At 38.7% G+C, this 27,622-nt stretch overlaps 2 protein-coding genes across 2 annotated transcripts in view; one reads left to right on the forward strand and one right to left on the reverse strand.

The window, feature by feature from the left end:
- mcph1 (microcephalin 1) overlaps window positions 1–27,622 on the reverse strand; it is a 32,416-nt gene that overhangs the window by 4,636 nt on the left and 158 nt on the right. Inside the window, exons 2-11 of the mRNA XM_010774638.1 lie at window positions 27,324–27,442; window positions 26,971–27,055; window positions 26,439–26,550; window positions 26,231–26,362; window positions 26,049–26,129; window positions 24,592–25,671; window positions 21,745–21,866; window positions 18,425–18,462; window positions 18,139–18,301; window positions 17,970–18,047 (exon numbers count right to left, since the gene is read on the reverse strand). Coding sequence (XP_010772940.1) covers window positions 17,970–18,047; window positions 18,139–18,301; window positions 18,425–18,462; window positions 21,745–21,866; window positions 24,592–25,671; window positions 26,049–26,129; window positions 26,231–26,362; window positions 26,439–26,550; window positions 26,971–27,055; window positions 27,324–27,442 — 2,010 coding nt within the window. The remainder of the gene's footprint in view (window positions 1–17,969; window positions 18,048–18,138; window positions 18,302–18,424; window positions 18,463–21,744; window positions 21,867–24,591; window positions 25,672–26,048; window positions 26,130–26,230; window positions 26,363–26,438; window positions 26,551–26,970; window positions 27,056–27,323; window positions 27,443–27,622) is intronic.
- angpt2a (angiopoietin 2a) lies at window positions 92–11,852 on the forward strand. The gene is made up of 9 exons (XM_010774629.1): window positions 92–569; window positions 4,406–4,561; window positions 5,608–5,729; window positions 5,809–6,047; window positions 6,357–6,484; window positions 6,839–6,940; window positions 7,363–7,529; window positions 8,883–9,013; window positions 10,524–11,852. Exons 1-9 carry the CDS (start codon window positions 300–302, stop codon window positions 10,694–10,696), a joined length of 1,488 nt encoding a protein of 495 aa, XP_010772931.1. The 5' UTR covers window positions 92–299; the 3' UTR covers window positions 10,697–11,852.

Here is a 27,622-nt window from a genome sequence, read left to right on the forward strand (position 1 = left end):
CGGGGGGGGAGTGGTTTTGGACTCTCAGCTAATCAGAGGGGCCAGTAGTAGCTCAAACAAGTGGCTGGGGGCTGATGCAAAGCGAGCACATGCAGTCTGCCACCAGTAACCTAAAGGGAATGACACGCTACATCTCATTCTTGATGGCTTTTTGATCCTCCTCCCACTGAGAGGTAATAAAAGGAATCTGCAGACCCTCGGAGGATTGTTTACCCTTGGATGCCGCTGGAGAAAGACATCCAGTCATTGAGAGAGGATTAAGAACAAGCTAAAGACCAGACTTAGCACCCAACTCTATTATGAAGATGCTGAATGTGGACTTACTAGTTTTAAGTTTCTGCCTTGGTCTGGGGACAGGATACAGTGCTGCGGTTAAAAGAGAATATCAGATTCAAAACGGGCCGTGCAGCTACACCTTTCTGCTGCCAGAGCAGGAGAACTGCCAGACTCAGAGCAGCAGCTACTTCTATCCAGATCAGAAGGATGGACCTGTGGACGACGAGGACTCAGCTCAGAGGCTGGAACAACTGGAGAACATCATGGAGAACAACACACAGTGGCTGCTTAAGGTAGTGTCAAACCACAATATGACATGAATACATGAGACTGTGATTGCCTGGGTGCAGTTACTGAGAGAGAGTCATAGATAGAAAACTAGGTGAATGATTGAAAACAGTTTACAAGGTGAAGAGTAAGTGGACACAGCCTGGCCATAAAAAAAGACTACCAAGAAAGGCCAGGCTGTATTAACATAGAAGAGAGGTTGAGACAGACACTAGTTACCACTGTGATTATTAGTAAGATTTGAGTTTTTCTTAAATAAATCAATATGTATCCTGAGTTTATCCATCTCCCAGAACCTCGGAAAATGTAATATCCATGCTGCCTTGCACTGAGAGGAACAAGCTTTGTGGTGAATGAGTGATTGCACCTTTAAGTTGATTAGCTGCACACATTAATTGTTACTTAATATTTTGTATACTGTATTCAATATGATTGATGATATTTGCATATTGTTGTATATTCATTTCTTATCATCAATTCATTTTAATGCCTTTCTGAATTGGAAATATAAGTTTCTTATCCGACATGACAACTTTAATTGAATTGATCGTTTCAGAGGAAAAGAGGATTTGTAGGTTTCCAAGACCATTGTGATGTACAAGAAGGAAACATGTGCTAAAGATGTACCCTTGCTCTACCACAGGTGTCACTGGTGACAATTATCTCCCTTTCCAATCATCCAGAAAGGAGAAAAAAATAGGAAGCATTTTAAAGAAAATTAAACAGTTAGTATTGAGCATGAGGAAAATGTGCATTAAATGTTGACCACAAGTTTTCCACTAGAATATAATGTTATATATTTCAACAGGTAGCGCATTACTATTTTTGACATCCAAAAGAAGCTTCAACAGAAACTTGTTTTTCTAAATAATTTGGTTTTAGTTAATTAAATCACAACTTATTTTGGTTTAAGGCAATGGGCAGATTACTCAGGCTCATAATTCACTACCACAGGTTCCAAACAACATGAGTAACGTTTAACCAATACCAGAACATGTTTGAGTGATTCAATGGCAGCATTTAACACAATTGATGACAAAATCATCGTAAAATGAGCATTTTAATCAATTTACCATTTTTATGTAGTGTTTTATGTAACTAGTAAAAAACTAAATGTAATAAAAGGCCATATTTTAGTTTTTCAAAAGGTCTTTCTTATTCTTTAGGAATGTAAACTGAACTAGAAGTGGTGTAAACAGAGCGTTTAGAGTGCTGAGTGTCTGTGAAACACTTCCTTTAGTGTTAAAGGACACACTAGGGTTTGATGATTGACAAAGACTGGACACAGGTGTCCACACAAGGGATGCATACTTCCCTTTCAGTTTGCTGAGCAAATAATTGTGCGAGAGAAAGAAGTGAACGGCCTCTTGTCTCGCTCCCTCTCTTCTCCCTCTTTCTATTACTGATGAGACCTAAACAAGCAGAGCCAGACAGGACAAGATCAAATCACAGCTGGATCACACAAACCCTGTCTTGTAACATTAAACAAGCTCTGATCTGTTCAGCAGGAATAAGAGCTGCCTCACAAATCAAAGCCCGCCAGACAAGTGAACGTTTTACAAAGTCCGACAGCGCAGCAGACAAAGTGACAGGTTACATATTTCTTACACACAAAGAAGCATTGCTGATTAATCATGAAGCTTCTACTGCTGTGTCAGCGCACCACATTAATGTGCACATGGATATAAATATAGGAGAGGAGATCCCAGCTAAGGTGGGATGGTTAACGTTTCACCACACAGATGTTCTTTACTAATATTAACTTGATTCTTTGACCTAAAGAACAGATGTGATTTGTAACTATAGCAACATATAAAACAGATTCTTACTAGTAAATATTATACATCTTTTCAACATTAAACCTTTTATCCTGTACAATTCCCTCACTACCAAACACAAAACATAACTCTCCCGCAAAACTAATCAGGCCAGCAAAATAATCTGTTCAGCCCAAACTCTCCCCTCTGAACAGCACTCACTCAGTGATCAGAAAGCCACTCTGTTCAAGCAGAACCCATCTAACCAGTTACTGCCATGAGGTGCTAGAAAGTCCCACTGGCCTATTTTTTCCCTCTGTGATCATCACCCTGAATGAATGAAAATAGGCCCCTTACTCTGACCTGTCAACACGGTTCTTGTCAACAGCAGTTCCAACAGTCCGACTTTAGGTATGTTTGTGAGTGTTTTTAAAGGTGCATTGTTTGTTTGATGTTAAGCCCTTTCAAACGAAAATGACTTTTGCTTTGTAACAACCAAAAACATGTTTCTAACCAATTTCTGAATCAACAATTTGGAAGACTTTGTTTTTGTTAAAGTCTATCAGAAGTAAATATGGCCTTAATAAGTTCAGCGACCCAGAACAAATGGCTAAAAGGACGATTTAATCACTAACCGAGACAAGCTGTTAGATGTGTCAGAGAAAGCCACATTTCTTTGACAGCTAAACAATACAAATACATTCTGTAGCAGCTGAAAGCTTGCTACATTGAATGCAACCTTAATTCATAAAAAAATTATATATGGGAGTTTCAAAATAATAAAGTGTAACTTTGATTCTAAGTTCCATAGGATAAAATGTTGTCAAAGGTGTCAGCTCTCCATGACCCCTTAATTGGAATAGGTAGGTAAAGAAAAAGAGCGATTGATAATATACAACTTGATTTACTCACAGTGCCTCACTCAGGTAATAAACCTATTTTACAGTTGCTTGATTGATGGAATGGTTAAAGGTAAAGTGAGTGTAAATGACCTGATAAACAAGTTATCGCCATCTTTTCATAGGAATATGCTTTGTATATGCCATCATTTCACGTTTGCACATGCATCTACAAATTGATGCATTAACAAAAATTGTAAATGACAAACCATGGACAATTCCATCAGGCCAGATTTACGTATCAAAAATAATCACCAAATTTGTAATTTCCTAATTTCTTAGTCCCTATTTAGAGTGCGCCAGCTGATGACAGATGAGGAAAACAATGTGTTGATGAACAGTCATTCCTACTGACGCCTTTGAGGCACGGGAATAAACAACTGATTAGATCCTTGACGGTCGATGGGACATCCTGCCTGCATTTCAAATGACAGCCTTCCACCTACAACATATCCTTTTGTGTCTCCACGAACGTAAACAAACCTGACGTCATGAAAGGAAGACAAACAAAATTAGTACTAATTGCAGATGTCCCTGCTATTTTCCACAATAAAAATAATGATAAAATTGACTGTTTAAGGTTGCTGACTGATGAGTAAATACTGATAGTGATAATGCAAACTTACTGTAGATGAGAAAGATTCTCAACTGACGCTGGTTTCCGCCGGCACACTCATGTCATACCCTCGCGAAGGATGTAACTCCTCATTTAACACTTCCATCCTGTTTACGAGTCGCGTGACCTGATTGCCACTCAGGAACACCATGCAGGAAATAACTTAATGATTGGTCTTGGTCTAAAAATGGCAATACTGTAAGGTAGCTAAGAACAAATCCTGTAAAGATGAAACGTTGACCTTCCCCCCCTGAGGGCATCCATGCTCATTGTATTATTGCTATGATCAACAAGTGTCATACGGACAGGGTTAAGTCAGAGAAGGTCTTATCTGGACAGATTAATAAACCCCCTCAAATCATTTCATTGATTTAAAAGAAATACAATCCACCTAACCAACGATAAGAAAAACATATGGTTTCATTTGAAGAATACATTTCTACACTATTTAAAATAAAAAATGTATAAATGTTTACACTATTTAAAATAAAGAACAAAATAATATGTAATACAGGATTGGCCATGTACAATAATTCACTTTTTAAAATGGTCTTTTTTCTGTGCTGCAGCTGGAGAACTACATACAGGATAATATGAAGCAGGACATCGTCCAAATCCAACAGACTGCTGTACAAAACCACACAGCGACGATGATTGAAATCGGAACAAACCTGCTGAGTCAAACCGCAGAGCAAACAAGGAAACTGTCCAACGTGGAGGCACAGGTAAGGCCAAACTTCCTGCTACTTTTAACATACAACAATACACTACACTAAAAAGTGCAAACATGATACCTTTGCAACAGAACGACTTCTCAACAATATAACATGCTAAAGAAAATGTGGTGCAAGTTCTTGTTTTTTTTTGGCATACATGAGACCATTTTATGATCAAGAAAATCTATTTATTTCATGTCAAAGGTACAAACCTACGTGTGATACCTTGCTTTGAAAACGATAAAAAAAAATAAGCACAGGGAAAAACAAGAATGAATGCGTCAGTTTATTATTGTGGCTACACGTCAATGACCTTATGTGAGCCAACTGTACAGCATTTCCTGTTATTAGCACACTAGTATTCCCACAGAAAGGGTCTATCAGTTTGTCACAATCACACATCCGTCTGTTCAAAGGCATCAACAGCTCCACTGCAGACACATAGCTGGGATCCCTGTAAACAACCTGCTTTTTGCTGAGTTCAGTTCCTCCGAAGTGGGAAATTAGAGGCAAGGTCCCCAACCCCAGAGTTTAGTTCAATACATCTGTCCGTGAAAATACGTAGCTTTGAACGTTTCCCTTGTTCAGGTATGTCTGCTCTATTGGAACTCGGTCGTTCTTTCCTGTCACATTTTTTTCAAATGAACTGTTTGTTCACTTTTTAAGTGCGAACCAAGCTTTTGTTGAAGACAGAACTTGGTGTCCAAAAGGACTATTGATAAAATGCCTGTTGACAGACAAACCTTTTTAGGTTGTGGGGAAGTTTTTTTATACACCTTCTTGTATTTTTCATGTCTTTCACTTTTCTAAATCGCTACAAGTCATGTTATTATTTTCATACTATTTTCAACACAATATGGAGAAATGTCAGATACATCTGTATCATTTTGAAGTATTGTAGGATCTTGAGCACTTCTTGAAGTTGATGAAAACTACATCATCTGATAATTTCCTTTTATATTTAAAGATCTACTGATTCACGAACAAACAATTTCACAAGGTGTCTCTTAGAGACTGCCCGGCTAAACAGCTCTACCTTTTTATTTGATTTTTAGGTAATTCAACAAACAACTCGACTTGAACGGCAACTTCTTGAAAATTCCTTGTCAACTAACAAGCTGGAAAAACAACTAATTGTCCAAACAAATGATATCAGCAAGATAAATGACAAAAGCAGGTGAGGACATCAGATACTTCAATGGTCTAACAGTTTTGGGCTCAGCTTGATTCTGAACTTGTTGCCTGCTTCTCCTCAGATTTCTGGAGAAAAAGGTGGATGAGATGGAGGAGCAGAGGCAGGTGGAGCTGAAGACGCTTCGAGATGAAAAAGAGCAACTTCAGACTCTAATACTGAGGCAGACGGCCATCATAGGCCAGTTGGAGCAGCAGCTGCTCAAAGTGTCCCCTAACAACACTGCACTGCAGCTCCAGCAGCAGGAGCTACTAGACACCGTCAACAACCTCATTCGCACCATCTCTGCCGGCTCGTCTCGAGGTGAGTCCACACCTCAGGTCATCATAACCTGTTGGATGCACTCTTAAATGTGTGTTTGTAAAACACATCCATACTTGGGAACTGCCTATACATAGAGTCTGCTGTAAATCAATATGACACTGTTATCGTGCTGTGAACTTCACAAAGGCAGGCTATCTATCTTTAATTACCGCATGATTTCCTGTTAAAGCAGTAACAATGGAGCAATGAAACTGACCTATATTCTCAGTAAATTTGACCTTATCAAAGGAGGATAGTTAGATTCTGTACAATTTTGTGCCAGATTTACAAGGTTTATTTCTTCTGCAGAGAGCAAAACTGTCATGATGCAGGACACTCCTACAACGTTCATGGACTGTGCTGCTGTGTTCAAGTCAGGGAACACCCAGAGTGGAGTCTACACTCTCACTCTACCCAACACTACAATAGAGGTTAAGGTAAAGTAAGCCTGAACAACTGAGTCAGACTATGACCCACCCACATTTACACAACCCAGTGAATAAAGCCCTTGGCTTAGTGGACTGTATTGTGTTTGAGGGCGGGAAAGTTAAATTAAAATGTTCTCAGACTGTCATTAATGATGTGCATGCTTGAGCTGAAACTGTGATCTCCTTAGAAACTTTTCAGAGAATAAGACATTTCACTTTCCCTTCCCTGTATCCAACCTCACATTTGTTTTGCCCAAGCTCAAATAGGGTGGCAATGACTAATTAAAAATGAGCATGTATTCTTTACAGAGCATTTATGTTGAATTAATAATTGCAGCAACTCTTTTTTGCTTGTGTGTGAAGGCTTTCTGTGACATGGAGACAGAAGGAGGTGGGTGGACAGTACTACAAAAACGCTTTGACGGCCATGTTGACTTCCACCGTACGTGGCAAGAGTACAAAAAGGTAAAAGCTATCAAGAAGAAATATAACCTAGGCTACGGTTTTCATTCCATTTGCAAAACAATACAGAGAGCAGATTTGGTTTTGGCTTTTCACTGGAAGAGTCTTAAAAGCCTCTGGATTCTACTCTGTTAGAGGAAATACCCAATAACTGCCTGCACCAAATGGAAGATATAAGTGCCAAAAAGAGTCTCAAGTCCCCGATAAGCAATCATTGCAGAAAAATACTTTCATGCCATCTCATTTATTCTCACCACAATTCAAGCTAATTTAAACTGGCATACTTTTTTTTAAGTATCTCATTTTGAATGTGAAATTGACTGTTTGCTGTTTCGTTAATAGAGAAAGTGACCCACGAGCCTCTCCTGCAGGAGTTCAACATGAGTTCAACACGGTATGATTACATTTCTTTTATGTCTTTTCAGGGGTTTGGAGAATCTTCAGGTGAATTCTGGTTAGGAAATGAATTCGTCTCCAGAATGACAACTCAACAGTCCTACAAACTGAGGATCCAGCTGAGTGACTGGGAAGGAAACTCAGAATTCTCACAATATGATCAGTTTTCCCTCGACAGTGAAGCACAAAATTACAGGTACGTTGTACTGACTACATCACAGAACCTTGTGTGTTATTTGCTTGGTAAAAAAACTATTGAACAAGTAATTAAGGACAAAAACGCCTGTCAGCATATGAGCGTCTCTTTTAACAGTGCTTTTGAAGTCTACTAAAGCACAGCCTCAAAGCCTTGCAATTATAATAATAACAACCAAATGAATACATGTTATTGAAAACATACAGAGGAAACCCTCCTAGTTGAAAAAATAAAAGCATCTCTGAAGCACTCAGTATCCCACTGTTATTGATATATATTTTATACATAAATATCTTCCTAAAGCTAGAAGCAAATTGGCTGTAATTATCTTTTGATACAACATTTTCTATGCGCCTGAATCCATACTTCTTAATAACACTTCCTTTTCAACCCTTCTGGGTTTTTTAAGCAATTAAATGAATGGAATAATGAGGGAAATGTCTAAATATCTGGCTAATTCTCTATAAGTGTTTCTCTGACAGTGAAAATGAGACAGAGTTAATGTTCAGTCTGAACGTGCTCGTGGTGATTTTGTACGGAATAAGCTCTGGTTGTTAACTCCTAGCTAGTATTTCACAACTGTGTGTGATACAGTCCAAAGGAAAACAGAGCCCTCTGGACTGTATCATACATATTTACCTCCTGTAAACTAGCTCATGGTCATAGATGCTGACCTCCTACATCTATTCAAAAGCAAAACACATCCAAGAAATTCCTCTGGACGATGTTTCTTTTCTGTGTGACCATCTTCTTCCCTGATACTAATGCACTGGCACCAGCCCAAAGAAAATGCAATAAAACTGCTCAGTGAAAAATAGGAAATACATAAAATGTCTTGTTTCACACATTTAGTCTGCACATCTTGGCAATAACAGAACCCTCTCAGGTATTTTCTTTTCCAAACGAAAGCTGATTTCAGGAGTGGAATGGATACTTCCTTTCAATTTGACAAACAGACCTTGAAATGCTCCGGTTCAACACGGCTCTTTCTTGTCTAAAGTCCACTTGACTATGACCGATTTGGTCTCCAGTTAGTTTGCTCAGTAACTCCAAATCATTTCTACAAGGACGATGCTGCACAAATAGCATAACGCAGAAACGTTGGTTAAAAGATAAAAAATAGCTAAAATTATGAAATCAACAATCTGGTTGTAATAAAAAGCAGAAATGTTAACATAAATAAAGTAAGATGACACTTTAATGCCAATAGCAAACACTGAAATCCTAATGCCAAACCCCATTTGAGATCTGGTACAAACTATGGCCGAGGAACAGTTGGACGTTGCCTTTTGAGGAATGGCAATCACGGACTTCCTCCTCCTCTTCCTTCATTTTTCCTTTCCCATTCTACAGGATACACCTTAAAGGCTTCAGTGGAACGGCAGGCAAAATAAGCAGCATCGGGCAGCCAGGAAGTGATTTCAGTACAAAGGATGCGGACAACGACAAATGTGTTTGCAAGTGTTCACAACTGACAACAGGGGGTAAGAAACACATTTTCTTTGTAAACAACTTCTGCTTATGAATTCTTGGTCACCAGGAAATATCATAGTCACGTCGATTTTGTGATGGCACTTGTTTTCAAACAAACTCCAACGCACCCAAATATTGCCACTTCCCCCCCAAAAAAAGTTCAAGGGCATTTTAAGGGCTCCGTACTTTTGTGGCCAGGTCAAAGAGCACAATTAGCTCAGAGTTAATCACTGATCAACTCATTGGGGAATTCAGCCCCTACAATGGCTGACATTAATAGCCTGGGAAAAGAGCTTTTCCCTCTCTCCTCGTAGCTTAAAGGTCCTACTCCATTCCCTTGAAAGTGACTCCGCTGCCAGAAGTTAGTGTCCCTCTGTATAAGGGTCTGCCAAGTGAGCATGGAAGCATGAAAACCCTTTCCCTTTTTTCCCATGAGGGGTCTCTCACGGGGGACTCCATATGCACATTATGCTCAATCGTGACAGAGTGGCACTGACCCAGTAAGAAACAAAAGCTAAATCTGCCACTACAAATATAAATCTGCCTGTTTTGAATTAGCACACAATTAAATGAATGTGGTACATCTGTTTAAAACCAAATTATGTAAAACCATATCGCACACCTTAGTTTTGACTTAAAAATGTAGTTTTCAGTTTTCTTGAACAATGTTACACGAGCTACTTCCATTAACTACTATGACAGGTTAGCTATAACTGCTTAAAAAAAAAAAAAAAATCCTGATTCTTCAACATATCATCTCCTGGGAGATAAACCGCTAAGGGGTGTCTGTCCACAATAAATGAAAATCTCTGTGACAGCATCTCTACATAAGAGCAGTAGCAATTTTACTGTCATAGCCAATTAGATGCTGCCGAATGTGAAATGTCTGCCTTGACACCATGACAAATACTGCCAGTGTACTGTACTGTGTGTAATGCCACAGTTTACAAGTAGCTTCTACAGCTTGTGTGATGCCATAACATGTAATACGCTATAGAAAAGCCACGCAACCGCTATTATAGCTTGACAAATGTAATTTGATGCTTATTTGTTCTCTATTTGGCGTAGATGTTACAGTTTAACAGCCAAGATTCAGGATTAACAGGAGTGCAGGCAGTCTCAAGATGGCACAGTTTACAAACCCTGCCATCTGTATATGAATATATATATATATATAGACACATCTAAATTGCTCTGAATTGCAGTGTGCTGTTAAACTCTCATTCACTGCTTTCTAAATTCAAAAACACATTTTGAAGTGTATAAATGCACCTACAGCCACCACAACATTACTTAAAGATGGGTAGCTATTAGAATATTTCAATGTGTTCAATCACTTTTTTCAGTGGTTATGAGACAGTATAATAAACCAACAGCTTATGGCCCACTCAAATTGCCTTTTCTTAAAACAGATTTCCATATCAGACCTTAGACAGACAGAAAACTCCCTTCCCATTTTACAGAGTTGCATGCAACATCGTCTTTGAGGAAATAACGTTGAGATGTGTTTGAATGTTCTAGGTTGGTGGTTTGATGCCTGTGGTCCGTCCAATTTGAATGGGATGTATTACCAGCAGGGCCAGAACTCAAACCGCTTCAATGGAATCAAATGGTACTACTGGAAAGGCTCGGGCTACTCACTGAAGTCCACTGCCATGATGATCCGACCAGCAGACTTTACAGGCTCCCTTTGAACTGACTAACTAACTGACTTCACTAAGGTGGATCTAACTGGGAGGGAAATTCTGCCCGACAACAGCAATAAAAACCAAAAATAAACATTCTCAAGGGAACCAAAGCACTTCATGAACACATTTTTACATACTTTTGGAAAGACATATTTTGTGCATATTTATGTGTTTGAAAATTTGAATCCAATGGGTCGTTGCAAGTTGTGGAAAATGTTGTGAAATATGGACTGTCAAAATGACAAAAATATATTGAAATTACTTTTGTCTGTGATATATATAGAGAACTATACGTTTAGTAATTACCATAGACTGTATATATAACGGTAATTACACTGTGTAATAAAAGCTCTAACCACAAAGGAGAGGCCATAGTAAAATGTGACATTAATTTATCGTATGTTCTATTAATCTAAAAGATTTTATTGTAGTTTAAGCACCCATTTAAATAAGTTTTTAATAGCTACCTATCATTGTTTAAAAAAGAGACTATGGTACAACAAGCAGATAAACAACTTGCTCAAAGTGATTGTTATGTTTCTGTTAAATGCCTAAAATGTAAATGAAAATGTCAAAATGCCACAGAAAATGTTTTTCTTAAAACAACATTGTTTTTCTACTGAGAATGTATGTACATTGGTTGTTTAATTTATATGTAGATTTAATATTTAACATTATGATAGAGATTTGTTACAGATCTTAATGTTAGTTAGTTAACAATTGTATTGTACAGGAACTCTTTTAATCTAACTCTGAAGAACCTTCCCACTGCTCAAACATGATTTGTTTTTCAAGTGTTTTGTTAATGTATTTTTTATTTGTATTTATGTAATGTTTCTACTGAAGCAAAAAGAAACACGAATGGGAAAGTTGTGCTTGAAACAGAATTTCTCACCAGTAAACACTGCCTTTAGATTTCTTTGAGGGGTTGATGTTAATACCTGCTTATATATAAAGTAACACAAGTTAAATATGAAACATGACAACAAGGCAGAGAGCCTGAGAGGTAATCTAAAATCCTCCTCAGCATTGGTCCTGTTCTACACTTTAAAAACAACCCTTATGGTGAATGCATTGATCCCAATTTCGTCACCATCTTCATAACAATTTCAGCAATGTTTAATCATGTCGAGTACAAAATAAAATGTCTAAATGCTCAAAATGTTTGTTTGTTTGTAGCCTTTATTTATCCAGGTAAAAAATCCCATTGAGATCAACAATCTCTTTTACAAAGGAGACCTGCCGTACATTGCACATTACGTTACACATGTAACAAAAAACAAAAAGGACACATACAACATAATGGCAGGGGTACAATTTACAAACGTATTCACAAAGACAGGTACCAGGAGTATCAAATATCATTTCATCAAGCTGTGCTTTAAATTGATGCAGGGGAACCAAAATGCTCATTTTCAAAATGTTTTTCAGAGTGTTCCAAGCTAGAGGAGCTGCGCACATAAAAGCTTTAGTGCCTAAAACAGTCCTAGCACTTGGTACATGTAATAAAAACACATCCTGGGATCTTAGGCGATACTTGTGACTCTCTGTGATATCAGTGAGCAGATGTAAGGTGGTAGTTTACCCAGCATGGCTTTGACATCACGGTATCATCCGCATAAAAATGTAAAGTTGCTTCATCCACATTTTGACCTAAACTGTTGATATAGATGGAGAATAAAAGTGGAACTAAAACAGAACCTTGTGGTACACCATTTGAAAGGTTTAACCACTCAAAAGACAGCCCATCAAATTGAGAACATTGGGAACTTTCAGTGAGGTAGTTAAAAAACCACCCCACTGCATGGCTGGATATACCAATACTGGCCAGCCTCTGCTTCAAGATATGATGATCGACGGTATCGAAAGCTTTGGAAAGATCAATAAACAGAGCTGCACAACTCTGCTTTTTGTCTAAGATATTAGCAATATCATTCACCACTTTCATTGTTGCAGTGATGGTGCTATGTTGCTTTCTGAAATCTGACCGATGTTTACATAGTAGGTCATTGTTACTTAAAAGCAACTTTACCTGCTCACTCACTAGGCTTTCAAGAACCTTGGCCAGAACTGACAATTTAGAGATGGGCCTATAATTATTTAATAAAGTAGCCTCCCCACCTTTTAGTAGAGGAAGGACATAAGCTGACTTCCATATTTTTGGAATTGTTTTTGTGCTGAGGGAGAGGTTAAAAAGAGAAGTAAGAGGTGGTGCAATAAAATCTGCAACTATCTTTAAAAAGAAAGGTTCCAAGTTGTCCGGACGAGCAGTTTTTTTAGGATCTAACTTGGTTAAGACTTCATGAACGACTTCAATAGAAAAAGGAGAAAAACTGAAAGGGTTTTCCAAACCACGTTTTTCAGAGTCACAGACTGTGGTGTTCACAGTAGCAGAGTTAGAAACAGAATCAAACAGAGAGCCACAGGACACAAAATGCTCATTAAAACAATTTAACATGGTGGCCCTGTCCGATATAGTGCCAGATGCTGGTAAGGCAAGGAGGTAGCTCTTTGCGGATTTCACCGGTGGATAACGATTTTATGGATTTCCAAAAATGTTTTGGATTATTCAGGTTCTTTGTGGTCACTGACAGATAATAATTAGACTTAGCACTTTTGATTTGTGATGTGAAGCTATTTCTTAGCTGCCTAAAACGAAGCCATTCTACCTCTAAGCCTGATGTCCTAGCCTTTGCCCAGGCCTTGTTTCTCTCATGTAGGAGACTAGACAATTCAGCAGAAAACCAAGGATTATCTCATCCCTTCACTCTAAATTTACGCAGGGGTGCATGTCTATCAATAATTTCCATAAAACCAAGATAAAAATAAGACCATGCAGTTTCAACATCATCACACAGATGGATTTTTCCCCAATCAAAACCAATAGATCACAAAATCCTGCTCCACAAATGTTTATGTCTCTCTTAATGATAATGCGAGGTTTACCCTTTTGGACCCTTTGTGTCCCTAATTGTTGCTACAGACACAGTGATCACTCAAATCACTTAGCCAAATACATCCCACAAGATGAGTATTTATACGGGAACATAGTTAAAATGAGACTGACTGTGCAAATTTTAAGTGGATGAATCCCAAGATCCCCAACCCAGACCCTGATTTAAAGAATCAGAGAAGTAGTGATCTGACACACTCTAAAAACGAGTTTCAGTGCGACCTTTCACCTCACTTAATTAAATGCATGGGTTGCAAGATTAAAAATGTGAGTTAATTGATTTCAGATAAACATTTTGAAGTTGCAAACATTAATTTAATATAAGTTGTGTTGACCGTAATAATTTGGTAATTACTCAACTTAGATATTGTCGTGGTAATTTGAACTCATGATTTCTGGTTAAAGTCTCTTAAAACCTAAATTCAAGTTGTAGTGAAGTAAAGCCAATTGGCTTGATAACTTAATTGTTCTACACCTTCAGTGTAAGGATTCAAGTCCACTCCCACTTAACATTGCCTGGATAAGCTCACAACAGTTAAGACAAATGAAATATACAAAGGACAGTTTTAAGGTGAGGTCGATCTTTTTGGTTCATTCAAATACAGTAGATAGCCTTGTTGCACTGTATAGCAAATTGCGTTTGACCAAAATAAGCATGCCTTTCGAACTATGAAGGTAGTTCTGTGAGAGGATACAAAGTAGTAGAGGCCACTGTGAGAGTAAAATACTTTGTTACTATTGTGAGTATCCTGTTTCTTTTATTAAAAATGAATCTCGTGAAGCAGATCAAGGACATGCTTCCTTAGAGGTAAGATCGTTATTTGATTGTCATTGAATGCAAGTCTGTTTGGCAGTCCACCCATTCAGCAATATATGAATTTAGTCAATTTCTTCTTTTTTTCCTTTTTCAAAAATAGCACAATACAATGAAGTATCGCGAGAACTATAGCCATCCGGCTGCCTTGTCGTTTACCTGNAATTGCCTAATATGTTTGTTGTGGAATTAATAAAAAAAAAATGTTTTAAAGGCAAAAACATGTAAAAAAGCTAAAAAAAACTAACAATTGAATACAATATATTTGAAGCAACTTAATTTATAAATGGTTGTTCATAATGATGGTAATTAAGTACATACAACTTAAAATTCCTTTCAAATCAAGCGGTAAAACCAGTTGGAACAACTTCATTTTTGGAGTAATCAACTTAAAAACGTGTATCCCGAATGAGGGTAATTAAGTACATACAACTTAAAATTCCTTTTAAATCATGTGGTAAAACCATGGGTAAAACTAGTCAGAACAAATTCATTTTTTGAGTAATCAACTTATGTTTATGCTACCAATTTAAGTGGTAATTAAAAACACCTCTGATTGTAAAGGAAAAGCCTTCTCCCCTAACTCAAATAACTTTGTTGCTTTAAGACAATTTCATTAGAAGTTGTCTTAACTCAATAAACATCGATGCAAACTGTTGCGTTGATTTTCTTTGTTGAGCCAAGGCATTTGTTTTTAGAGTGTACTATTGGGCGGACCAGAGTTAGGTTTACATTTCCTGATAGCAATAATAATGTGATGTGAATGCGCCTGCATGGGCGGGTGTGTTAATCAGGAGTGACTCACAGCTGGGAGACTCACAGTCCTAAGCGTAGACCCCGGGGGAGGGTCTCGCCAACTGGCAAGTTACGTATATATTTATATTGCTGTATGTCTGATCTTTTAGGAGTATTTTAGAGTGTATATCAGGAGTGTCAAACTCAATTTCATCGGGGGCCACATTTATCATTAAGGTTGCACTCAAAGGGTCAGTTGTAACTTTATGTATATATATTATACATATATAAATATATATACAATTATTTATTATATTACATTATTGCCTATGCATTGGATTATTATCGGATTGGTTAATAACTTTATGATTAACTACGTCTGAAAGCAGAAGTCTAGGGCAATTCATTACAAATAATTGCAAATCTTTTCAAGTCTCCATGTCACAAAATGAGATGCATTGTGGGACATGTAGTTTATGGACAACGTGCTTCTGTAAAGCGGCATGAAACCGTATAATAAACGTATGTTATTCTTTGCAAGCTCTTGCGGGACACATAAAATGAAGTCGCGGGCAAGATTTGGCCCCCGGGCCTTGAGTTAGACACCCCTGGTGTATATGGATTGAGAAAACCAGACATCTTTTCCTCTTAATCGACACACATAAATTGTCATCTACTTTAAAATCACCAGCAGCAACGTCTGCGAAACTGTGATTTGAGCTCAAGAAGCAGTCCTGAAGAACCATCATAGCAGGCAAATAAAAAATACAAACATATTTTGCCGAACTGATTGTCTGTGACAAGGCAACCGGCAATTGTTCGCGTAACACACCCGATCCTTTGCAGGGGATGCCCACTTTGGGCGGCAGAACAGACCTGAATCCAGTAGACTTCTCAGGATGATGAGAGAACTTCTCACTGTCCAAAATAGCCAGCAGGCACAGCAGAATCACGATGAGGACCATATTCCCAGACCAGCACAGCAACCGTGATGTTTTTGGGGCAAATCCTCTACCGCACAGCAGCACAGGACAGGCAAAAGCAGGCCCCAGCCAAAAACGTGGAGGCACTCCGGTCTCTTCACGATGTCCCAAGGGTAAAACCTCCTCAGCACCGCAGCACACGACAGGTGGAAGCAGGCCTCTGCTACAGCAGAAACAGGACAGGTGGAAGGCAGGCCCAAGCCCGAAAGTGGAGCCGCTCTGGTCTCTCCGCAAAGTCCCCGGGGGAAAATCTCTCGATGTGCATTGTTTTATGATTGCTTTTAAGGACTACTAATCATTTCAAAATGTATTCCCAAGAAATAAGAAGAGCAATATCTGAATAGCTAATAGTGGGCAATATAGATCGAATATTTTATTAAGGTTTATAGTATGTACCTATTTTGTGCAATATATGTGTTGCTGACAGTCAATTTGGTGTAGATTATGAATAAGTTAGCCACCAGACTTGTTTTTGGCTAATTAAATACATAAATACAGTCGAGTAGAGCCATGAAGCAGTCATGATCAATTATTTACAATGTCCCATAATGCATAGTGGTCTAATGTAAAGAAATATAGGCATAGTTAGAGTATGACGTTTATGGACGTTTAAATGAAAAACTGCTTGACAGATTGGCCTCATGTCACTCATAGATGTCAGTGCACATTCACTGAGGCCATTTATGATTTATAAACAGAGGCATATCATTTTACATCACAAGATGTGCATTAGATGTGATTATAATTCACAAAGTGTGAATTGTCTGTTTAAACAATAGTAATGGATACATACGAATAAGATCAGTTTCTATCATTAAAGCAATCTGAAGGCATCACCATGCAACACATGGCACAGGAACTGAATAAAAGAGAAGGAATGACAAACAGCCGTGGCGACCTGAAAAATACATTTTCTGTCACAACAAAAGCCATCATGCAATTTCGTGCGGAAATGTGTCGACATTGATCTGCATCAAGACCCCATGTCTCCCCCTGCAGTGGCACGAGTGGACAGTGATTCATGTATGACGAGTTCAGGAAGAGGCGACACTCACAGCTCACACAGGATGCTTCAGGAAAAACAAGCGGACTGAAAATGGATGACTGGCAATAAAAATGTGCAGGTTTCCATGTGACTTCCTCGGCTTCGGTTTTACAAGCCTTTTTTCTCTTCAGTTTCAAAAAAGAGGTGTTGCAACGATGATGAGAAATGGAAAAATATTAATAAACTGAATAATATATTATATTTCATGGTTAAATGTATAAATAAAACATCTAATGGTTTGGTTTATGTCTCATAGTTGTATGTTTATTTTATATTATCCAAATGTAACATCCTTCCCAAACCTCCCCAGTTACTGTCAGTCACATCTTTTAATTCATGACATTTAAAAAACAAAGGCTGCCCATGTGGTACAATTATCCACACATTTGTCTGTTTGGTTGCCGAGGAAAGGAATTATATCAGTGTGGCGTAGAAGATTGATGTCATGGCAGTTTCACAAGGCAGTGGAAAATGCAATAAAGACCTAGATAGAAGACAGAAGACCTAGTGCCAAAAATGAGATGACTATATTTATTTTGTTACATTCAGAGTGGAGTGGAGCATAAACTAAATGACTTGTTTTCTGTCAATGAAAGATCATTTTAAACGATTGAGTGCCATACATTTAAAAACTCTGCTGTTTCAATGAACAAACATTTGATTGTCTGCACTACTGTAGAACATAAGTGAGGGTTGCAGCTGAACTTGTGTTCTTTAACTAGAGCTACAAATCTAGTATTGGTACTCACCTGTGCGGCTGGAAATTGTTCTGAAAGTTCATACGGTTCCTCTGGGATCCACTGCCTTTGCTCCAAACACCAGAGGATCTAATCAGACAAAAAAACAAGACATATTGTTACATTTTATCATCCTTTTAAAAATCAGGTGACGGCTTTGAAACACATAAAAGCTACATACCCATTCAAAAGACAGGATCCAGCAGCCTCGAGCTATGCCCAACAGAATATTGAGGGTCCGCCGGTGACCCCCCGACACCACATGAGTGGTGCTCTCACTAACTCGGTCAACAATGGAAAAACCACCCAGAGTCCCCACCACCTGAGCCAATGTCTGCTGCTTCCTACAAGAGGTGAGTAAACAAATGGTTAAACAATACGTATTCATTTACCCGATTTCTCACCAATGCATTAAAAGTGATAGCTGATGATATTTACATTATCTTAAGACAAATATGTGTACTCACTCAGTGGGCATGCTTGTCATAACCAAAGTTCTCATAGCCTGAAACAAAAACAAATATAAAAAACTTATGAAAGGAATAAAACATTTTCTAAACCACATATTTTTTTAACTGAATCATTATGGACTAAATCATTATGAAGACAAATCAAACCATTTCACAATATGTTCATCGAGATCAAATATTCTTTGTTTAATGCATTTATTCCTATTTCCGTTTTGTAGTAGATCTAAGGCTCATAGTGGAAGGAAACAAATATTGCGGTGTGTTCCAATATCCATATATTTGGCCAACGATGAGGTATAAGTGGAGCTATAGCTATAGAGCAGGGATTTGGCTTGCTTTGTTTCTTGGCTTGTGTTTGTAGAAGCAGATGAAAGAAAACAGGAGTGAAATATGTGAACTATAGTATGGTGAGCTTGTTTGTTGAGGTAGAAGGATCATTATTCCAAGGCCAAACAGAGCGCGCACTTTAAACCACTCTGCCGGATATTTAGCTGCGTAGCGACCAAAAAGGAAATCACACACCAAGGCCATGAGTGGAGGAAAAACATATTCAGAGTCACTAAAACGGAACTGTGAATTTGTAACCCGACAACTGAGGTGCATCCAGACACGTATTTTGGCCCCAATACAGCGAGCCATCATGGACACAAACACCTGAGCAGCAGCAGTTACAAACAGGGACTCTCGGGCCCCTTCCTGATATCTGCTGCCCCAGCTGGAAGCCGGGGGTTAAGGCCTGCTGCACACCGCCCTGCCAAAACAGTCCCACACACACATATCATCCCTTATGAGCAGGGTGGGAATTGATTGAGTTGGTCACCATCACCCTGTGACTGACATTCCTGGGTTGTCCCGACAGAAGTTTTCTTCAAAGGGAAAATGTTTAGATTTGTTAATAATCTACAACAAGGTAATCTTTCTCTAACACTACAGCACTGAAAAAAGGTGCCAAGGAAATCTGCTCAATTTAACGTCTTTCAAACCAACTCAAAATATGGGCAGCTTTTCTAAAGGTTCCTCAAAGGGGACTTATCTTTTGCAGTGAACATGTTCTGGCAGCCGCACGAAAAGCAGGCATTGAAGACTGATCTGCCCTTAATGAGCCTCTCACAAAGAGCTGGGATGAACAGCAGCGCGGCCTCTCAGATAAGAGCACTCCCAGCCCAGATAAAGGAAATTCTTCACTGTATGAGAAGGTCTCCTGCTGGATTGCTGATTCTCTGCGCTAAATGAAAATCACGCTATTTAGAACAATCGAAAAATAATGTGGATAATGGGTCTCTGCAAAGATGGAAATCAACTGAATCTGTCTGAGAGCCAATTACAATTAGCAGTTAGGAAAGTAAAAGAAAATCAGTTAACATGCTGAGGTTTTTAATCAACATTCAAACGTTTTCATGTTGTCTTCCTCACCAGAACACTTTCTATTTGATTACCTACAAACCAAGATTTTTCATTGATGGATGAGTTGATATAGAGAAATCATAAGGAGAGAATTGACAGTAGAGAGCTGACAAGGAATGAGGACAAAGTAATAGAGAATGAAATGCAACAAAGTTGGCTGCTAAAAATGTAAATAAATCATGTTTTTTTTCGTCTCAGCAATTGCACATTTGCAGTGTATTAACCCAAAGTCCAGCAATGAAATGTGATGTAGAAATGTATCATTAAATCTCATGTAATCCTAAGTATTACAGTAACTTCATTCTCTGGTTTTTCCCACGGTTTGAATTCACATCTAGCCTCTAATTTCCACTTCTTTAGAACAGATTATTTTGTTATTTGTCAGATCTTGTACGAACTTTTGGTGCAAGACTGTCCTTTCCGCTGAAATAGATTAACTCTGTTAAATGCTTTTTGACTTTTATTGACTTTATCAAATAACAAAACGTTGCTTTAAACTTCTATTATCTGTTAATTTCTTGCCAAACAGGTTTTCGTCTGGAACTTCCTCCACAAAATGTATCATTGCTGACCATCTTCACATCAAAGATTGGTGAGTCATGCAGGCGTCACCTCAGAGAACCTGTCATGTCTGAAAGTGTTCAGCTATACTGCCTCACATCCTAACATTTATTTTTTTATTTAATCGTTTATTTGGCAGGGACAATGCAGAGTGATGAACACTTAAAGGTGGGGTAGGTAATTTCTGAGAAACCAGCTCGAGTGCGCTAGAATTTTGTCAAAGCACTTAAGATATTCATTGTTATCGGGATGTTAAGAGCATTCCATGGAATATGACAAAAAGTGTATCTCAAGCCGGTTTCTCAAACTTACCTACCCCACCTTTAAAACATTAAAAATGTGTCAAGCGTAACAGTGCCAGGTTTAGCTTTGAGCTAATTTCCATCCGCAGTCACTCACATAAAACATTTAAGAAGTTTACATTCTACAAACATAGCAGAAACAAAGTGCATGATAAGCAAAAATTGCAAAAGAGCATGAGCAGCATATAGCCTACAAGTATTTACCACATGGCAGTACAATATAGCAGCTACGACATATAAAGTGCAAGAGAAGATAAAAGAGCTACCTAAAGTGCAAGAGGAGATACCCCTGTATTAAAGTGCATTTAGCGGTGATTGCACGTTTGTTTGTTTTCTCAACCATTCTTTGAGTATCATAAATCTTTTATCAAGATCATTACAAAAGCAAGAGAAAAACCATCTCTGTAATCAGGCTACAATAAAGTCAACCGTAACAGATCCCCGGGAGAGATGACGTCATGTTTGGCTTTTTCAGCCCCAGCTTGTTGAGGTTAGCAGCGTAACGAAAACAGAGGCCAGGTGCATTTCACAAGCGAGGAAGTGGTACGCTAGCATCAGAGAGGCAAACACAGGAAACCCTGAGGACCAGACACAAACTCTTGACTGGAAGCGTCAAACGCCTACGGCTATGGAAGTGTATGACCTTATGGAGGAAACACTTTAAAGGGAAAGAAACACACACACACTACTGATGTCTCGTTTTCTTCCTGAACTGCCTGTATTAACGTCAGGTCATATTCTGCAGCCATAGATGCAATAGATTTGGAAGATAAATAAAGTAAAAGCTCATGTAAATGAAGCATTAAGAAGGCTGAGTAAATGCATTTAGGTCAAAGTGAACTACATGGAATCTAGCTGGTTGTAAAGCACAACAACAAATATAAATGAGCAAATATGATATGTAATTAAGCTTAACCTTAAAAAGTCATTTTCCCACTGCTAATTCATACCCAGAACATTCTGTTTTTGCATCACCAACTATACCATAAACATAAATCATCAGTGCAAAAAGTGTATCATAATTAAACATTTAGAACAATGATTTCTTACCTTTGTGTTGTTAACCATGTTTTGGACACTTAAGCTGACTTGCTCATTGTGAGTCTCTTTGTCTTCGGGGGGGATCTTTGTTAAGACAGCTGCAACTGTACGTTCATTTCCTCTACCTATGTCTGAAAACAAGACAAACAATTCAAAACAGGAGGGGGGGGCTTGTCACTTAAGCTATCACAGAGGGGGCACTGTAATGTGTTCCTGTGTGTTAATCTCCCAAATTACCATTTACACCCAACTAAAAACCAGTAGTCTTTGAATATATATATTTGTATATATAATATCTATATGTATATTTTGTATATTATTTTATTTCTATTCTTGTTTATTTGTAGTTTTGTTTTATTGTAAAATGCCTTGTCTTTTATGCTGCTGCAACAAAAACAATTTCCCAAATTGGGATCAATAAAGTACCATCTTATCTTGTCTTAACATTGAAAAGTATAATCACTTCAGTGGGTTTCATATGTAAAAGATACACACATTTTTCAAGTCATTATTAGATATAATATCACTTTTTCATTTTTTCTCTTAGTATTACAATTGTTTCACATCAGTAATGTTTCTAAACACGGTAAAGAAGGCTTACATTTGAATTATGATCTTTGTCCAGTTTCTTAACAACTTATACTGTTAAGGTTTTTTTGGAGTCAGCATGCGTTGGGCAAGTAGCGAGGCAAGCCTTAGTGTCTGTCTATCAAATACTGACCGATAAATCAACATCGATGAGTAAATAATGCTTCAATTCATCGTATATCAGAAACCAGAGGTAATGAGGAGACATCACATATCGAACTTTGACTCTATACACATGTGTGTATACATGAAATGTATAATCTACATTTTAAACGTGGTCTTTAAAATACAGAGTATATGAAAAGGCCTCATTTATTCACATTGGAGGTATGTCTTTATTCTTCTTACGGCACCCACATATAATTATTCACCCTTTAGAACACTGAATAGGATGAATCATGATTCCCTTAAAAAGGTCCCATGTCATGGCCATTTCTACTGATCATAATTCCATTGTTGAGGTATACTAAAATAAATGCCAAGGCACACAGGGGATAGGCATCTCTGTATAGTTATGTGTATTCACTCTCTGGTCCTAAACGGCTTGTTGGAGCTCCTGCCCCCCCCCCCTCCCTGTGAGCCCAGTGGCCGTCTGCGAGACAGTAGCCGCGTTCACACCGGAGTACTTTTCCCACTTTAGTTCCGAAATGTCGCATTCACACCAAAAAGAGCCGGAACTAAAATTAGTTCATGAGAACCTTTTTACCCCCTTTTCCGTGCCTGCTAGAGAGCAGGGACTCTCATGCGGCTCTCTTGTGAGAAAAGAGCTATATTTTCTGATTGGCTAGTTCATCAGAACTAAAGAGTTCTGATGAACTAAGTTCTCATGAACCTTTGTGGGAAAAGTACTGTGGTGTGAAAGCGCCTAATGAGACACAGCGAAACCCAGCCCCAAACACACCCGCAGCCTAGCTGGGAGTTTGTGTGTGTGCCCAGGCTGAGTTCCGTGGTCTCGCTGTCTCGCAGACCCCACACCAGTGAGCCAGCTCACGCTGTCCCGCTCCTCGCAGCAGCGAGCCTCGCAACGTCCCGCCGAGTGCGTGTGTGAGGAAGTCCGTGGATTGGTCCAAACTTAACGGCCGTTACGTCACTATACCCAAGAAGTAAACAATGGAAAAAGAGAAATCTCCAACAAGGCTTTTCTGGGGCAGCATAAACAGGTATTTTCTGTGTTAGAGTTGTACTCACTACAGGGTGTACTTTGAGGGTTTTTGACTCTGCAGACCGTTTACATGCATAAAAAGTAGGGCTGCCAAGTTAACGTTATTAACGCCACTAATTATTTTAACACGATTAACGCATGTGTATTTGTTGTCCTCGGCCGCCCCGTAGTTTCAGAGCGCATCGAGTTTAAAATACCATTTACAAGCTGATGCTGACAGCCCAGCTCCTACCGTCCGCTTGCGGCAGACCACACTTCCACGTTCACCGGCAGGCACCGACTGGCCATTGGGAGGACCGGGAGGGTGTATGTGTGTGTGTGTGTGTGTGTGTGTGTGTGGCGCGAGCGAGAGAGAGAGAGAGAGAGAGAGCGAGAGAACGGGCACACCTTACGTGTACTGTTGTTGTTGTTGTTGTTGTTGTTAGCATCTGGTGTTAGCTAGCTGCGCTAACAGATATACAGTAAGGAGCTGTTTCAATGAAAACAGAGGAGTGACATTTCGCCGACAACTGCGCCGGGCACTTGACTTTATGCAGGCAGCCAGACAGTGGGACATTGTACGAAAAGTCAGCACGGATAGTGCGCGCAACATGACCGCAGCGTCCAGGCAGCTCCCGTTCGAGCATATGCCTTGAGTTACACATAGCTCCAACGATCCATCAGTGTCTCTCCACACACACACCCACCCACATTAATTTGCGATTAACTATTTTAATCGACTGATAGCCCTAGTTATAATAAACATACATACATACTGTATGTTAAATGTATATATCCGCCTTCTTTCATTTATCTTTCCATTCCCACAACAATATACATAAAGAAATGGCATATTTTGGACATAGTTCGAATGGTGACTAATCATGATTAATTAATTTTTAAACTGTGATTAATCTGATTAAACATTTTAATCGTTTCACAGCCCTAATAAAAAGCTACAAGGACACACAAGAAAAAAAAAGGAAAAGCATGACATGGGACCTTTAAGTTATTATCTAGCAAACCTTGTACAAACCTGCACCATTATAAAAATGCAGTTTATTCAGTTCATAATAATGAAGATAAAAGAGGAAAAAGTGTTCTTGTGTTCTAGCCTTACTACTCACTTTCCAAGGTATGAGGAAGGGCATTGACCTCAGAGTCTTTCTGCAGTGCTGGAATTGTGTGAGCATCTGTTGAGGTTGTTGGTTGTACAAATAAAGATGCTCTTCTCTGTTTCCCTGCATCCCTTGTCGTTGTGTTGATGCTTATAAAAGGCAAGGCGTTTTGTCTTCGTTTTTTAGCCAATAGTTTTACATCACAACTTGGACCCTCCAATGCAGGCAGAGACTCTTTAACATCCTGTTGTGGGGGGCTTTGAGGCTCACTGCTTGCAACAGACGGCAGACTTTTTCCCAGTTTCATCTTCTTTTTACTGTTGGTTTCAGATCCAAGGCCTACACTACGTCTTTGTTTTCTCTTATTTGGGACAGAGTCCAATTCAAAGGGAAGCTGAATGTCTCTCTTTACAGGTAGATAAGGCAAAGGACGGCTTTGTGATCTCTGATGGTGGTTAGCTGAGGAGAAATAGTCCTCAAACATATCATCATCATCTCTATCAGTGGAAGCTGAGGCAACATTTTTAGACTCACTGAATGGAGAGAAAGATCGTACCAAGGAAGAAAATGACGGTCTGGTTCGTTTGGGTGTTTTCTGTAACGAAGTAGGAGTTTCTTTTGAGAGTTCAAGTGCAGCATTATCTGATTTAGTTGGTGTGGAGAGGGAACTAGAAGGGATTGGAGCGTCAGAACCTAAAGGGGTTTTATTCTCTGTAAAAGATTTGGATGATTTGACATTTTGCTTTCCCTTTTCAGATTTGTTAGGTGAAGGACTAGGTGGTTTAATCTCTGATGGCCTTTTTTCTTTATGAGAGTTCTTGCTGTCAGCAGATTTCACTCCCTGGAAAGGACTTCCTACTAATTCAACAGGTTTGTATTTCTCTGTTGGATTTTTTCTGACTGAAGTCCTTCTTGTCTTTTTTTGGCTAGTCCCTTCTTTGTCCTCGAAGTCAAGACATGTCACAGGACTTATAATCCGCTTATGCACATTATGGCGTTGTTCAAGATGGTCATGGTCAGTAACCTCTATGGGTGTTCTCCCTTCTTCCTTATCAGGCGAGTAAGCAGGCTCATCATCAGACAGGTCACCTAATAGGAAAAAACAGAAATAACTAAAGGTTTTGTGCATCATTAAGCCACTCTCTGATCGTCATTTTTGGGCATTTATCAGGATTTTCTAAAGGCCCTCAATGACACCCACAATATAACCCAACCGCACGCTGCTCCAACTTCACATTGTTCTTCACTTTACAAATTGTGAAGAGACATACTTACCAAGAGGCAGATAAAGAGCTGCTCGTATTCAAAGATAAAGAGACAAAGGGGTCAAGGACACTTAGGGCTGTCGTACTATGTTTAAACGTTTTTGAACATTCAGCTCCTTATTTTAGAAGCTTAGAAATTGATCTTGGGGTTTGGAAAAAATGTAAACAGTAACAGTGAAAAGTAACGGTAAATGTTCTTACACATGAATTTGAAGACGGAAGGTGTGCTTCCAAGAGACGGCTTCAGCCCAGATGGTGGGCAGGATTCAACCATTTGTGAATCTGAAAGACAGTGAACATGAGAATTTCTGTTGTTTCAAAAGTACTCACATTTGAGAGACCATGTCATTTTATTTGCATTGAAAAACTAGCGCTGCACATACCTGTGGGTGAGATGTTTTCCCGTTTCTCTTTCATGTCTTTCAAACGCTTTGCCATATAGTCAGATCTTTTCAGTGAAGGGCTATAGAATATTCCATTCTCTTGATCAACTATTATGGGCGAATAATCTCTTTCTGTGGGTAAATACAAACAAAGGATGACGTTTTTCATTTTGCTTCTTATAGTTTCTTTAAGTGTGTAATCTCTTACCCAGAGGTTGTCTTGGAGCAATGTCTTTCATCATCTTGTCTAATTTTTTCTTCATGCGTGTGTTGTTCTCCGGTGTCCTCTCTGGAGAATCTCTTGGCTGCATGCAACGATGCTTTGGGAATCAAACACGAAAAAGGTTTTGAGTAAATAAATTCACATTTAAATACGTCAAAATCACTTTAAATGAAAAGGCCATGATATTCTGACTTTGCTTTGGAATGTTTGACACAACAGGTTTCATTAGTTGAAAGGATACAAAATAGGGGCTTCAATTTGATTCATTCAATAACACAAGCTTATTTTATGAAGAAAAGGAGAATTAGCAACTGTATGTAATGTAAACCTAGTTATAATATCATTGGATTGGATTCTTTATTATGGGTAAGTTATGTGAAGTGTAAAAAGAGATGGAACAGTATAAAGGCAAACGGTAGCTTTTGTATTGTGTATGAAAAATAAAATCAGTGACATCTGCACAATTTGACAACAGTGGTCCAGCAAAAAGATCTCATGTAAAGCTGAATCTGCTCACTCTCTTGTTCTTCAACACGGGATTGCTTTCATCATTAAAGGCTGGATACAACGTCTCATCCGCACGCACACCGTCATCGTAACATCTGGGATAAAAACACAAAAAATAGGTCATCAAGGTTTCAAGGCTTTTATTGGTCATACGTGCATAGCTAGAGTGTAGTTATGACGATGAAAATCTTAGATCACAGGCTCCTCCAACAGTGCAACACAATAAAACAGAAAAAAAATGTTAACAGATTCAAGACATGAATAAAATAAAAAACCTTTTGTAATACTTCATGACAATAAAACAAAATTAACTTAAGATTTGTTAAAATAAAAAATAAATACACAACTCTGTGTTATTCTTACCTGCCGACCCAGAGAACAGAGACGAGCTTCACATCACTTTTCTTTGCATTTCTCCATGTAGCCGGGTGACCGTTGTTGAAGACTACATGTGTGACTTGTTTATTTAATGTTTTTGGTACCTGAAAAAGAAAAGGCCTTTATATTATGCGTGTTATTAGGTCATTGGTATCGGTGAAGCTGACCAAGCAAGGAGGCAGAGGCAGAACGTCCAAATACAACCCGGTTTGGGCATTTATTCAAATCATAGACACATGATTCACAGCCCCAATTGCTGTCCACCTGAACACAGTCAGCAGCCA

Source organism: Notothenia coriiceps, unplaced genomic scaffold (assembly GCF_000735185.1).
Source record: "Notothenia coriiceps isolate Sejong01 unplaced genomic scaffold, NC01 NC01_scaffold00014293, whole genome shotgun sequence".
Classification (NCBI taxonomy): Eukaryota; Metazoa; Chordata; class Actinopteri; order Perciformes; family Nototheniidae; genus Notothenia; species Notothenia coriiceps.